Source organism: Pleurodeles waltl, chromosome 7, assembly GCF_031143425.1.
Source record: "Pleurodeles waltl isolate 20211129_DDA chromosome 7, aPleWal1.hap1.20221129, whole genome shotgun sequence".
Lineage (NCBI taxonomy): Eukaryota > Metazoa > Chordata > Amphibia > Caudata > Salamandridae > Pleurodeles > Pleurodeles waltl.
In genome coordinates, this window is record NC_090446.1 from 154,960,166 (window position 1) to 154,975,705 (window position 15,540).

The 15,540-nt window shown below is 42.6% G+C and overlaps 1 protein-coding gene across 1 annotated transcript in view; it reads right to left on the reverse strand.

Moving 5' to 3' along the window:
* Positions 1–2,943: 2,943 nt before the first annotated feature.
* The window catches only part of NPEPL1 (aminopeptidase like 1), a 75,547-nt gene continuing 62,950 nt past the window's right edge, over positions 2,944–15,540 (reverse strand). The window contains exon 12 of the mRNA XM_069243436.1: positions 2,944–3,946. Within this exon, the coding sequence (XP_069099537.1) occupies positions 3,788–3,946 (159 nt within the window). The 3' untranslated portion in view covers positions 2,944–3,787. The remainder of the gene's footprint in view (positions 3,947–15,540) is intronic.

Sequence of the window (15,540 nt, forward strand, 5' to 3'; positions counted from 1 at the left end):
ACCATTGTCTTTTGAAATGCAGGGGGTAGTGATCACTTTCCCTGTAAAGACTTTACTTTAAAGCTTTTGACCTTTTCAAAGAGCCAGGCATTCATAATAATGGTAATAATCGGGCACCAACAGCATTCCATCTCAAATGTCTTTCTTGCTGGTTGATCTAAGTTCACACGCCCATTTAAACAGAACATTCCCATTGACTCTAAATAGTTCACAAGAGCTGCATCACGTGTTGCAGTTTTACATGCAGGAAATCTGGCAGTATTAATATTATATGCTGCCCGTATTTCTTTACACTTGGATTCTAAATTTTTGACATTCATTTTATGATAAAAGTCTCCCATCAACAGGATCATGTCCTTCTGATAGTTTGCGCAGAGCCATTCCACATCTTCCTTAAACATATGCTTGGTTCGGACCACCAGGAGTGGCGGCACAAGTATGGAGAGGAAGGCCCTTTTCGCAAGGAGATGGATGATTTCAGCAAGGTGACCAGATGGCGCCTCTATAATACTGCAGAAGTCTAAGAGCATTTTGGCCACTGTTGCATAGTACGGTCCAGACAGTGGTTGGGTTCATTGATTGTTTTTCCCATTATTGGCTCAGATACAGGCGTATAACTTGGCCTCCACAGCGCCGGAATCATTATATAGGTGACATTTCGGAGATTACCTCCATTTCAAAGGTTGGCAGAGGGTATTTTACACCACTTGCCTTACCTGGATACAAAGATGAAAGGCAATTTGTTCTCTTCCATAGTCCTGAGTAGGCCCTGAGTCAAGAGGACTGGAACGCATCAACTTTTCATCTGGGGGAGTCCATGTTAAAAATAAAACATTCTTGAAAAAATATTGAGTACACTTAATAAGGAAACAGAAGACAAGGGGGTCTTCGATCGGTGTACTTTTATTTGGACCTGATTGTGGACTTTGTGTACAAACCGTATAAAGCCACAGAGTCACAGTAAGGATGGGAGATTACAGATAAACCTTGTATTCATAGTGTCATTGTCTTTTGTTTATATGTATGTGTACGCTGTTTGTAAATACATTCTGCTTTCAGGATGGAGCTACAAGAGTACTGGGTTTGAAGCTTGTGAATAAAGAATGGACAAATAAAAGTCAGTGGATGATTAAGACATTACATACCTGTGATCAATTTAGGTCTTCATTTCGTCATAATTTTGTATTGTAATTGGTTCCCACATTAGCACTTTCTTTTTGTAGCATAATTGTAGCCAGGTAATGTGGGGCTAGTGGGGGAAACCCTGTTTGTGTTAACAAGAATCTATCAGGATGATGCAGCAGCTCTCCATCTTGATCTTGGTTAATGTCTTCGAAATAAGAGGAAATGGTGGAAAGGCATAATGGATATTATGCCCCTGGTCATCGAAAATGCATTTTCCCTCATTTCCAGGTTGCCAGTACCAGTCAGCAAACAACTGGCATTTCTTGTCCCTCGTTGCTAAGATGTAAAGATTGAAGGCCTGATTTAGAACTTAGAAGATGGAACACTCTGTCACAAATGTGATGGATATCCCATCCATTGAATTACGATCCCCATAGGATATAATGGGATCGTAATACAGCGGATGGGATATCCGTCATGTTTATGACGGAGTATTCTCCTCTGCCAAGTTCTAATTCAGGCCTGTCAGTAGCTGATTTAGCACCCACTCATAGCATTATCCCACTGATCTGCAGAGCATGTACTGTCTGCCTATTTGTTGCTGGACCCTGGAAGGTATTCTGTTCTGCCCATGCTCAATTGCCCACATACACAGAAGTTGTGCCTCTTCCGATAGGGATTGTGAACATGTTCCTAGATGCCTCTGTTGACTTGGTGGTGTCTATAGACTAAGCTGCCACTTTTCTTTACACACATGGTTGGTATGACCGGCAGATGCGGAATGATTCAAGCTGGTAAACCCATGAAAGATCCGGTGCTGGAGAGCCGAGGTATACAAAAGTTGAAAAAGCACAGAGGGTGAGAAAACAGCGTGGGAGAAGGAAGGATGAGTGTGAAACTGAAGAATGTGGAAGGAAACTAGAGTGAGAATAGGAGCTAAACAGAGGAAATATCAGAACATGTAGTGAAGGATGCAGGCGTATGCTAATGGAATAAACAAGAATAGGAAGGATAAGGAGAGGACAATGTAGAAAAGGGAAAGGAAATATTAGGAGGCCACGGGGAAAGCAAACTGGAGAAGCTAGAAAGAATACAGACAGCATAGACATTCCATGAACTTCCTGACATCTCTTGGTTTTAGACCAAAGCAAATTGTACACTTAGATAACTGCTGTACATGAAGTTTAGTCAGTGGTCCTTTCATCATCTTATTAGTAGCAGCTCAGAGCTAGATTTCTGCTTTCCTTGTTACACAGGAATGTACACAATTAAACTCAAACTTTTTTTTTTAAGTTAACTCTTGAGGCATTTGTGGGTTGCCTTGTTTTGTTTTCTGTTGCCATATCTGTACTCAGTACATAGCCTTCTGCGCTTTTGAATTTGAGACATCAATTTCAACTCTACTGAAAGACCTCATCCTTTGGTGTTTTCAGGTTTAAAGAAGACCTGCTTTCCTTTTCTTCTTATCAATAGCAGAAAGTTCTATCAGCATTCCATTAACTCACTTGGAGATAAAATGACAAGTCCATGAAGGATGCAGGTGTCAGATGCAACAAGCTGTGTGACAGTGACTTGCCACACCATAGACTGGTATCTATTACAAAAATCTTTTTAGTGGCCTGCCCAAAGAAATCAATGTAAAAATCACAGAAGGGTGCATTACTCCTGCTCACGTTAGTAGGTACCCAAATCAGCCCTCTAATTCAAGCAGCATTGGTGCCGACAACAACACCTTATCATTAATTTAACACCTTTTTCTTCCTCATAACAGTTTGGGACGAGCCTCACGAGTGTTTCAAACGCAAATTATCAAACACAGCATATTGAAATAATTTTAATAAAATCATTTGTTCAATCAATACAAACGGTAAAGCAGCTTTAATATGGTTGTCATTTATGCTTTCCGAATACATTTTCTTAAGCTATTTCCAGTGAATAACTTATGTAAGACATGTCAAAGTCATGCCACTGGGGCTAATGTCACTTAGCAGTTAAACCAAGATGATGTGTTGAAAAGAAAGAAAACTAATCACCGCACGTCTTTGGTCACTGCAGTCTTTCCTTACATCATTTAACATCACGTATGCATAGTCAAAGTGTCATCTAGTACCCTCAGTTCAGAGACAACTTCCTCCACAGAAAGGGAACAGCCACGAGCTTCAACAAATCAACACTTCTAAACGAGGAGCTGCAAACTGGTAAATTGGTATAACTTAAATCTACAGTATAAATCATCCAGGGGTAGATAGGGTGACTTAGGATCTCATGTGAACAACGGGTCAGATTTATAGTGCACAGTAAGTGCGCGGGGCATATAGAAAAGGAGAATGCAACATTCTACAGCCGGGGTAGGCCTAAGTGAAAGATCTAAAATGGGAAATAAAAAGAATGGACAAAACTGACTAGAATTCACTCTTAAATGAAACCCGTTTACCATTGATACTGTCCACAAAGTGTTGGTGACTAACTGTGGTCAACTTCCAGATTTAAGTGCAAAGAACTCGTCTGACGGGCTTGCTGTGAAAAATATTGTTTCCTAGAAAAAGTAAGCACAGTCAGTCTTGCACCACCCTCCCTACTACAAAAGCAACAGACGTTGGGAGTTCTGAAGTTCGTCCAGTGCAAAGTGAGAAGGAACAGACTCGTTCAAGAGCAGACAGGGCTAGACCAGCCGTCTTCTTTTAGAATCTCTTTCTATGTCGTCCACCGACAGGTCAGTGTCCGTACCTAGCGGGGATACTAGATTCAGCAGAGGATCCTCTGAGGCGCGTCCGAACAGAGACAGCAGAAGTGCCACACCGAAACCAGTCGCTCTCTCACCCTACGAAAAAAAAAATATTAGTAATGTACATTTATTCTGAGCAGCAGATCTCTCGGGAGTCAAAAAACGGCCTTTGTGGTGACTTTCAGATTAAAGGGAAATTAACAGAGGAGGTGACCCACTTACACCACAACCGGAATATTCAAGAGGTATGATATGCAGTGGGTTCAGTCCAAAAGTGATGTGATTTAATGAAACAAAGTAGGTTGGTATTAGAGATACAAATTTCTACAGCGAATACCAACCTTTCTCCAGCAAATGAATTACAATAACAATTTTTAAAAACCTATAAAACCAAGTTGACACTTTAAAACGAGAGAGAGAGAGAGAGAGAGAGAGAGAGAGAGAGAGAGAGAGAGAGAGAGAGAGAGAGAGAGAGAGAGAGTGTGTGTGAGTGTGTGTCCCCTCCAGAGATCCCTGCATAGCTCTCAAACATGCAGTAAACAGGTAGTGTGCTTATGCGTGCTCTGAGTCAACAGCACCTCTTTCTGACCTGTAAACCAACCCTATCCACTCACAGATGGATGAGCAACCCTGCATCACACACAAATATATCCAAACATGCAATGGCTGTTCATTTTCTCCTTATGAATGAAGCAATAATATTCACCCATAGGTGCATTCCCCTACAAACCTGCTCAAGCTACATATAAAAGGTTTGTCTCAGTGACACCATCTATACCCCAAGTGTAATTTTGCAATAACTGTAAATTCAATTGAATATATTGAGTAGCCTTTTTATGTTGGGCCTAAGGCTCTGTCACACTGTGACAGGCCCAAACAGAAACCTATGTTCGATACTCAGCCAGGAGATTTGGAATTTTGAGAACTTAGGGCCATATGTACGAACACATTTTCCCATCGACACAGAATGGGAAAAACTCTTTGCTACATCTGGCCCTTATTTCTTTGTACAATGCAGTTTTACACATTTAAAGGTTTACACGTGATATTTCCCTTTTTATTCTCCCTTTATACTGATCCTTTGTCAGTAAGTTAACATACTCATTCCACCTAATTATCCCACACAAAAGAACTAAGGACGAAAGAAATTAAATCCTAAAATAAACATTAGTGAAAAGCAGATCTTCAGGAATCAAGAGGATAGTTCAGATGTAGATTATGAACCTATGGGAATTGAAGATTATGCACCAAAAAAATTTACATAAATGTAATGGATTCATACTAGTGCTTACATTTCCAATAGATTTATCTGCGGAAACACATTTACAAGAGTAAAACAAGGTCTGGAGGACGGAGTAGTGAATAGAAAGTTTTCAAACCAAAAGAATTCCATAACGCTGCCCAAACGAACATGCTTCTTTCATCGATTAATGACAGCAATAAGGCTAGGAAACGTACAGAGCAACCCATATGGCGCGTGCCAAATGCCCAGGATAAGCAGTCTTCTCAGCAGGCAGTACTTATCTGCCCAATCCTTTGTACAAAGGGCTGTGGTCTCCTCTGGTGATGCTTCCTTACATGGCGCTGAATAAAATCTTCTAGAGACTGTGTGATTCACAGTCACACAACCTCACAGAGCAAGACCATTGCTCACAGAGCCATGTCAGTCTCCAGAGCTCGTGCGGATACGGGATGCAGAGTGCTTTCTTCGGATGTAGCCTCTGAAGACATGGGTTCTATGACACGGGAATGTCAAGACGAGAGCAAATGTTCAACGTAGAATCTGTGCCCATCCCACTGACAGGCCCTGGGAGAATTTCATGCAGAAGAACATCCTTATAGTTATTACCTGTTTTGTGGCACACGTCTATCACAGTCAGGCTCAAAAGGTGAATCGATGCGAAACCACCTATAAAGCTTCCTTTTGAGTAAAATCGCATTACTAACACAGAAGGTATCCATTTTACTGCTTTCTTGTGCAGCTAGATGTCAAGCTATCAGTTTCACTTTTAAAATGCCATTAGTAATCAAGTGCAATAGAGAAAAAAACAGGGCAGGATTAAGGAGTGTCTTAGGTTAAAACAAGAGAGCAGACCATTGTGCAGTGTTTCTCAAATGCAAATAAGCCTTGTTCATTGAATGCAACCTGGTTGTCACACCAGCACAAAGGGTAACCTGTGCACTGTCTGGGGCGCTAGCCTGTAATTCCGAACACACTGAAGCACTAAGAAGCAGTCCAAAATTGTTTTTAGATCCAGTCTTCATACATGTGCAATCTCATGCAGTTAGCGTCCTTCTTACTCCCTCTCAATTCTTGTTCATTACTCTCACACACAGCCCATTCATTGGAGAGGCATGGTTTAATTAACCGTCACCAGTTCTTTACCATACCCGATGTTACCACGTCTGGCATCAAACGTGAAAGGGTTGGGATCATCCCATGTTACTTCTTAGATGTTACAACAAAAGCCTTGTGCTTGCAATGTACATGCAAATTCCCAGTCAACCCTAAAGCAGACAGCGCCTGAAAGGGTGGAGATACAGCCATAATATGTGAACCGACTCTTTAGACACCTGGGGTGGGGGCAGGCTTACCACTCAAACCATATCTGAGTTGGGAACCATGCCAGAGCACCACACTCATTAACGAGCTGTGTAAAATTCCGGAATGCCATGCAAATATCAGCAATGGCAAAATGGTTCCTGCTAAACTCATAATGTTACTCCGCCCCCTATATAGCTTCACTAATCTGCCAGGCTGGATAACAAGACCATCCTTTAGCACATTAGATGTTCTGGTGGTCCATTTGAACTGGGGATCGAACTGACAATCTGGCACTTCCCAAGCTTAAACGCCCTGTGGCAGAAGAAGGCCTGAGAGTATCCGATTTTGAGCAATACTATTCAAAGGCAGGTTGCGGTGGGTAACACAATGTGTTGCAGGTAAACACCCCCAAGTTTTGGCACTATTGAAGGTGACTAAGACTACTTTGAACAGCACTGAAGTGCCGGAAGAGAAGTAAAACACTGACCATGTGTGATCCCTTCTAGGCGCCTTCTTTCCCACTGGCAAGCTTCTCAAAACCACAAGGACTCTTTAATCTGCAAAACTACAGCCATGGATTGGAGCTGATAGACAAAGTAGAAGACTGCAACTGACAGAAGATGGTATACCAATGAGACAAATCTTAATGAATGGATCATTAGACAATAAGAACACTGCCAAAGATGGGTTACCTGGCCATATAAAGCCATACGATCTATGGCTAAAATGACCATAGCAGATGAGACATAAATAGGAGTAAGATCTAGGAAAAGGTCTAAGACAAATAGTGGATAAAAAATTTAAAATGTACCCAAAGGTATCTATAAAATTAGATTCAAATATGTTCATGTCAATTATACGTACACAGAACTTACCCAACTCGAAAAGATTAAACAAAATACATTCAGAGACTAACATGTCTTAGCCCCAAATGCTCCCACCAGAATGCAGACTTAGGACATGATACGAGATTGTCCCATCATCAACAGCTTTATAGAAAGGAGTCACAAAAACTCTTGACGCACTACAGCACACCTATACGCACCCACGTACTGTGGCCTGGGCCGGTTTAATCATCGTAACTCCAAAAAAGTGGGAAACATTTCTAAGCTTGCCACAATTAATAGGAAGAAGAGCAACAACATGGCATGGTGCCATCATTTAGCCCTTGGCACAGAGAAAGGGAAATCTGGGCTACAACTGAAAGTAACACACTCCAGCCAAGAAGACAGATAATTTATGGGATGACAAATGAACTACCACACCACCTCACTCACTTTGGATTTTGGTGGACTCAGGGTCATATTTGGTGAATCGCAGTGTTCAAAAACAGTAGCACAAGAAGGAATAAATATTAGCAAAGAGACGCGTAAAATAACCCCGGCCCGGAATAAATATTGCACACACCTGTAGAAATAATCAGAATTGTATTTATATATATTATATATATATATATGGAAAATGTCACTTACCCAGTGTACATCTGTTCCTGGCATGAGACGCTGCAGATTCACATGCTGTGCATTATCCTGCCATCTAGTGTTGGGCTCGGAGTGTTACAAGTTGTTTTTCTTCAAAGAAGTCTTTTCGAGTCACGAGACCGAGGGACTCCTCCCTTTCGGCTCCATTGCACATGGGCGTCGACTCCATCTTAGATTGTTTTCCCCACAGAGGGTGAGGTAGGAGTTGTGAATATGCTAAATGTGCCCATGCAATGGAGTAAGTATGTATGTACATAATGTGTATTAAAATAGTATTTATTTACAAATGTACAATTTTCATTCAACTTATAACAGCTACAGGCTCCCGGGGAGGTGGGAGGGCGCATGTGAATCTGCAGCGTCTCATGCCACGAACAGATGTACACTGGGTAAGTGACATTTTCCGTTTGATGGCATGTGTAGCTGCAGATACACATGCTGTGCATAGACTAATAAGCAGTATTCTCCCCCAAAGCGGTGGCTTAGCCTGTAGGAGTTGAAGTTGTTTGAAATAATGTTCGTAATACAGCCTGTCCTACTGTGGCTTGCTGTGTTGTTAACACATCTACACAGTAATGTTTTGTGAATGTATGAGGCGTAGACCATGTGGCTGCCTTACAAATTTCTGTCATAGGTATATTCCCTAGAAAAGCCATTGTGGCGCCTTTTTTCCTAGTGGAATGCGCCCTTGGTGTAATAGGTAGATCTCTTTTTGCTTTAATATAGCAGGTTTGAATACATTTCACTATCCATCTGGCAATGTCTTGCTTGGATATAGGATTTCCTGCATGAGGTTTTTGGAAGGCTACAAACAATTGTTTTGTTTTGCGAAACTGTTTTGTTCTGTCAATGTAATACATTAGTGCTCTTTTTATGTCTAACGTATGTAGGGCTCTTTCGGCTACTGAGTCTGGTTGTGGAAAGAAGATTGGGAGTTCCACTGTTTGGTTTAGGTGGAATGGTGATATAACTTTTGGTAAGAATTTGGGATTTGTACGGAGAACCACTTTATGGTTATGTATTTGTAGAAAGGGTTCTTGTAGAGTAAATGCTTGTATTTCACTTACTCTTCGAAGAGATGTGATAGCTATTAGGAAGGCTACCTTCCAAGTTAAGTATTGCATTTCACAAGAGTGCATGGGTTCAAATGGTGGTCCCATGAGTCGTGTTAATACAATATTAAGGATCCACAAAGGTACTGGTGGTGTTCTCGGGGGTATGATTCTCTTTAATCCCTCCATAAATGCTTTGATAACTGGCATTCTAAAAAGCGATGTTGAATGTGTATTCTGCAGATAGGCAGATATTGCTGTGAGATGTATTTTAATAGAAGAGAATGCTAGTTTAGACTTTTGTAAGTGGAATAAGTAACTTACAATGTTCTTTGCGGAAGCATGTAGTGGTTGAATTTGATTATTGTGGCAGTAGCAAACAAATCTTTTCCATTTGTTTGCAAAACAATGTCTTGTAGTAGGTTTCCTAGCTTGTTTAATGACCTCCATACATTCTTGTGTAAGATCTAAGTGTCCAAATTCTAAGACTTCAGGAGCCAGATTGCTAGATTGAGCGATGCTGGATTCGGGTGTCTGATCTGTTGTTTGTGTTGAATTAACAGATTCGGCCTGTTTGGTAATTTAATGTGAGGTACTACTGATGGGTCCAGCAGTGTTGTGTACCACGGTTGGCGAGCCCAGGTTGGTGCTATGAGTATTAGTTTGAGTCTGTTTTGACTCAGTTTGTTTACCAGGTAAGGAATGAATGGGAGAGGGGAAAAGCGTAAGCAAATGTCCCTGACCAACTGATCCATAACGCATTGCCCTTGGACAGAGGGTGTGGGTACCTGGACGCGAAGTTTTGGCATTTTGCGTTTTCTTTTGTTGCGAATAGGTCTATTTTTGGTGTTCCCCAGCGTAGAATGTAATCCTGTAGGATCTGGGGATGAATTTCCCATTCGTGTGTTTGTTGGTGATCTCAACTGAGATTGTCGGCTAACTGGTTTTGAATGCCTGGGATGTATTGTGCTAATAGGCGAATGTGATTGTGAATTGCCCAATGCCAAATTTTCTGAGCTAAGAGACACAGTTGTGACGAGTGTGTCCCTCCTTGTTTGTTGAGGTAATACATTGTTGTCATATTGTCTGTTTTGACAAGAATGTGTTTGGGGGCTATCAGTGTTTGAAATGCTTTCAATGCTAGAAACACTGCCAACAGTTCTAAATGATTTATGTGCAGTTGTTTTTGTTGAATGTCCCATTGTCCCTGTATACTGTGCTGGTTGAGGTGTGCTCCCCACCCCGTCACGGAAGCATCTGTTGTGATCACGTATTGAGGCACTGGGTCTTGGAATGGCCGCCCTTGGTTTAAATTTATAGGGTTCCACCATTGAAGCGAGAAGTGTGTCTGGCGGTCTATCAACACTAGATCTTGGAGTTGACCCTGTGCTTGAGTCCATTGTTTTGCTGGCACTGTTGTAAGGGTCGCATGTGTAATTTTGCGTTTGGGACAATGGCTATGCATGAAGACATCATGCCTAGAAGTTTCATTACAAACCTTACTTGGTAGTGTTGGTTTGGCTGCATGTTTAATGCTATATTTTGGAACGCTAGTACCCTTTGCGGACTTGGAGTAGCAAGCGCCTTTTGTGTGTTGAGTGTTGCTCCCAAGTATTGTTGTATCTGGGATGGTTGTAGATGTGATTTTTGGTAATTTATAGAAAACCCTAGTTTGTGTAGAGTTTCTATAACGTATTGTGTGTGAAGAAGACACTGTTGCTGAGGGCTGGTTTTTATTAACCAATCGTCTAAGTATGGGAATACGTGCATGTGCTGTCTCCTTATATGAGCGGCTACTACTGCAAGGCATTTTGTGAATACCCTTGGGGCTGTTGTTATCCCGAACGGTAACACCTTGAATTGATAATGCACGCCGTGGATTACAAACCTTAAGTATTTCCTGTGCGAAGGAAGTATGGGTTTGTGGAAATATGCATCCTTGAGATCTAACGTTGACATGTAGTCCTGTTTTTTGAGCAAAGGAATCACGTCTTGAAGTGTTGCCATGTGGAAGTGATCTGATTTGATGTAGAGATTTAACGTTCTGAGGTCTAATATGGGTCTCAACGTTTTGTCTTTCTTTGGAATTAGAAAATATAGGGAGTAGACACCTGTTCCTTTTTGATTGTTGGGTACTAATTCTATTGCTTGTTTCTGTAACAATGCTTGGACTTCTAGTTGTAACATGTCTAAGTGTTGTTTGGACATATTGTGTGCTCTTGGGGGCACATCTGGTGGGAATTTTATGAATTCTATGCAATAACCATGTTGGATAATGGCTAGGACCCATGCGTCCGTAGTTATGTTTGTCCAGTTTTTGTAGTATGCAGTAAGTCTCCCCCCCACTGGTGTTAAGTGTTGGGGTTTGTGACATTGAAGTCACTGTTTGGCTTGATCGGTTTTAGGGCTTTGGAATTTTCCCCTTGCTCTTGGGAATTGTCCACCCCTGTATGAGCCTCGAAACCCTCCTCTCTGGTACTGCCCCTGATAGGTGGGTCTGGTTTGTGAGGTGGAAGGCTCTGGTGTTTGAGTACGAAACCCCCCTCGAAATTGTGGCTTTCTAAAAGTGCCTCTGCTTTGTGGGGAGTAGAGCGCGCCCATGGCTTTGGACGTGTCTGTGTCCTTCTTTAGTTTTTCAATTGCCGTGTCCACCTCCGGCCCAAACAATTGTTCTTGGTTAAACGGCATATTTAACACAGCTTGCTGGATTTCCGGTTTAAAACCTGAGCTCCGTAACCATGCATGCCTGCGAATGGTTACTGCAGTGTTGACTGTCCGTGCTGCTGTGTCTGCCGAGTCCAATGCAGACCTTATCTGATTGTTGGAAATTGCTTGACCTTCTTCAACAACCTGTTGGGCACGTTTTTGGTGTTCCTTGTGCAAATGCTGTATAATGTGCTGCATTTCGTCCCAGTGTGCCCTGTCGTAGCGAGCCAGTAGAGCTTGCGAGTTGGCAATCCGCCATTGATTGGCTGCCTGTGCTGCCACTCGTTTGCCAGCAGCATCGAACTTCCGACTTTCCTTGTCAGGCGGTGGTGTGTCTCCTGACGATTAGGCTTTTGCCCTCTTTCTTGCTGCTCCCACGACCACCGAATCTGGTGTCAGTTGCTGTGTTATAAACACAGGGTCCGTTGGGGGAGGTTTGTAGTTTTTCTCCACCCTAGGCGTGATAGCTCTACCTTTCACTGGGTCCTGGAAGACCTGCTTTGCATGCTTGAGCATGCCTGGGAGCATTGGCAGACTTTGGTAGGAGCTGTGGGTGGATGCCAAGGTGTTAAATAGGAAATCATCCTCTATTGGCTCCGCATGCATTGCTACATTGTGGAAAGTAGCTGCCCTCGATAGTACCTGTACATATGCAGTGCTGTCCTCTGGAGGTGACGGCCTAGCTGGGTAACAATCGGGACTGTTGTCGGAGACCGGTGCATCATATAAGTCCCATGCATCCGGGTCATCCTGTGTCATCCCTGTGTGTGTCAGTGACTGCATTGGGGGTGTTGTTACCAGGGACAGCTGTGGTGAATGTAGTGGCGAAGGCTGTGGTGAAAACCTTGGTGGTGGTGTTTTCTCTCTTGCCACCTTTGCCTTTGGCTGCAGTTCTGACTCCTGAAATGCTAGCTTTCTCTTGATTTTAATAGGAGGAAGAGTTTGTATTTTACCAGTCTCTTTCTGGATATGCAGCCTCCTTTGAGTATGGTCTGGTTCCCCCACACTTATTTCCTGCTCAAATCTATGTTCTTGCATTTGGCTGGAAAGTCCGTGCTCTTCCATGTAAGAGCCTAATTTCGGCTCCGAGGCTGCCTTTTTCGGTACCGAAGGTTTAGAAACAGTCTTTTTCGGTTCCGAAGTAACTTTTTTGACCTTGGGTGTGTCGAACTCTCGATGCCGAGATCGTTCGGAGCCGGAATCTCGACCGGAGTCGGATGTCTTCGGCAGTTGTGAGGCCTTTTCGGTGCCGATGGTTGGTCACCGTGTTTTCGATGGGTTAAGCCATGGTCTGCTGGCGGTGGCATCCCCTTGGCCTTTATGATCTTGGAGTGAGTCTTGGACGGGGCAGTTTTACTCACAGTTTTCTGCGTGGTCGTCGGTAGCTCACTTTCGGAGTCTGAGTCCGTTCCTTGTATGGAGATTCTTTCCTCCACTTCGACGCCGATCTGTTCTCTCGGTGTCGACGCCATTTGAAGTCTTCTGGCTCTTCAATCGCGTAGGGTCTTTTTCGATCGAAATGCCCGACAGGCCTCGCAAGTATCCTCCCTGTGTTCCGGAGATAGACACGGATTACAGACCAAGTGTTGGTCTGTATAAGGATACTTCGCGTGGCACGTCGGACAGAAGCGGAAGGGGGTCCGGTCCATTAGTTTCGACGATGGACGCGGTCGGGCCGACCAGGCCCCGCTAAAGAGTGGAAGCCCCGAAGGGGCGCCGGAGCGCTTCTTCTATCGGTGTCGATGTACTAACACTTAACTGGTACCGAGCGCAAACAATACCGTTGAATTTTCGATAATTAGCTAACTTTCCTGATTCGAAATACGGAGCGAAGAGGAACATGTCCGAACCCGATGGCGGAAAGAAAACAATCTAAGATGGAGTCGACGCCCATGCGCAATGGAGCCGAAAGGGAGGAGTCCCTCGGTCTTGTGACTCGAAAAGACTTCTTCGAAGAAAAACAACTTGTAACACTCCAATCCCAACACTAGATGGCAGGATAATGCACAGCATGTGTATCTGCAGCTACACATGCCATCAAACATATATATATATGCACACCTCCCTCAACAGACCCTCACAATACAATACCATATAGTATTCACACATACACACCCATTCAACATACTTTGAAAATCAGTCTACTGAGCATTTATTTTGTTTTTGCGTTTAAGAATAAAAATATATAATATCAATTGTCAGTGTTCCAAACAATGCATGAATATATTTTCTTAACGGAAACAACTGAATTATAACATTTCATCACTTAATAGAAACTGAAGTAGATAGCTATTTCAACATGTAAATAAGACATAAACGCAGGCTGTAAAGTAACTGTAATAAGTGCGCTGAAATGTATAAAAAAATACACCAATAAAAGAAATGCTTCAAAAAGATGCTGGCTAGGCAACAAAGCTGCAATTAAGCTGCACCTTCTCCAAGACCTCGCTACTCTTGATGCCTCCGCTGCCAAAAAACTGGAGCAGTTTCAGTGTTAAAAAATTTTCTTTTTGTTTTTACAACCGGGGCACTTTAGACAGAGGTCAGCCTTACACAAATCAGTACTGACATGCTCCACATGGGAAGAGTACATCCTGAACTGCCAGGCGATATGCCATACCGAAGGCAACAGAAGCAACCCCAGACTGGTGTATTATCAGTCCTCACCAGTGAGCAATAACATATACATATTTGTCATTCAAGTGTCTCAGCACGAGGAAACAAGTGTTTCTTGAAAACCTTGCTGTGCTGACCTGTATTGGTTTCAAAGTGAAACTTACTCACTCGGAGCAGACTGTTATCTGAAAGGGAATCTGACTTTATGGGCCAGTCATCTAAATATGAATGTGGGATGTCATAAGTACTCATATTTTGCACAATAAATGCTTAATATTATCCAGCTTAAAACCCCCAGTTATATAATACTCCTAAGAAGTTCAGGTGACCAAATTTACCAGACTTTGAAAACTAATGTGACTGGAGATGAAGTGAGTATTATGTCACTTGCATTCACGTTTTGCATTTAAAAAATAGACGACACCCCTTTCATCAACATATGAACTAGGAGGGGTCGAGACTGCCGTGTCTAAGCCAGTATGTGATAATGATGGAGGTTTGAATAAATGGCAATTTTGTACTCGTCATGCTTCCCTTCTATTAAATATGATGCCTTAATTGCCAACACGGTGTATAAAATAAAGAAACTTCAAACTATTTGTTCTATCACACAGCTTGGTAATGACCATTTTCAAAGGATCTCAACCTTATTTAGAAGCTCAGGTAGTAAAGTTCCAATGCAGAAGCACGACTGGCACTTTTAATAACACCCTAAACGCCTCTGCTCTTAATTTAAGATCGCATAGATCGCAGTCCATTTGCTTCCTGGGCGGTTGATACTCACATAGGGTGAGTCATGTGTCCGCCTTCAGGCATTTACACCATGATGTAAATTTTGGGGGCTGGCATATTCGAAGACGCCCAAGTAAGGAAACAAAGCAGAGCTGTGAGGAAGGGATGTGGATCTTATAGGTATCCATCATATGAACAAGCAATGGTCCATCATATGAACAAGCAATGGTCCCTCATCTGAGCAAGCAAGGGTTCCTCATTTGAGCAAACACCCCAAAGAGCCCTGAACAACAAATGCACAGGCTGAGGGCTTTATGTCTTTGCAAATTTCTGATCAGACCAGACATTTCTGAGTGGCACAATAGTCAGTCTTGAAACATGAATGGAATGTTAAAGATAGTCTTGGTCTAGAAGTCAATGACACTTGGCCTTAAAGAGCTTGACTACAGACCATGATCTCCTGCTAGCATCAACATACATATTAAATGTTCCTCCTGATTACTCTACCTGCTAATCATGGTCATTTATGTCTTGCTCCGAATGCTTCTGGTTCTGCCT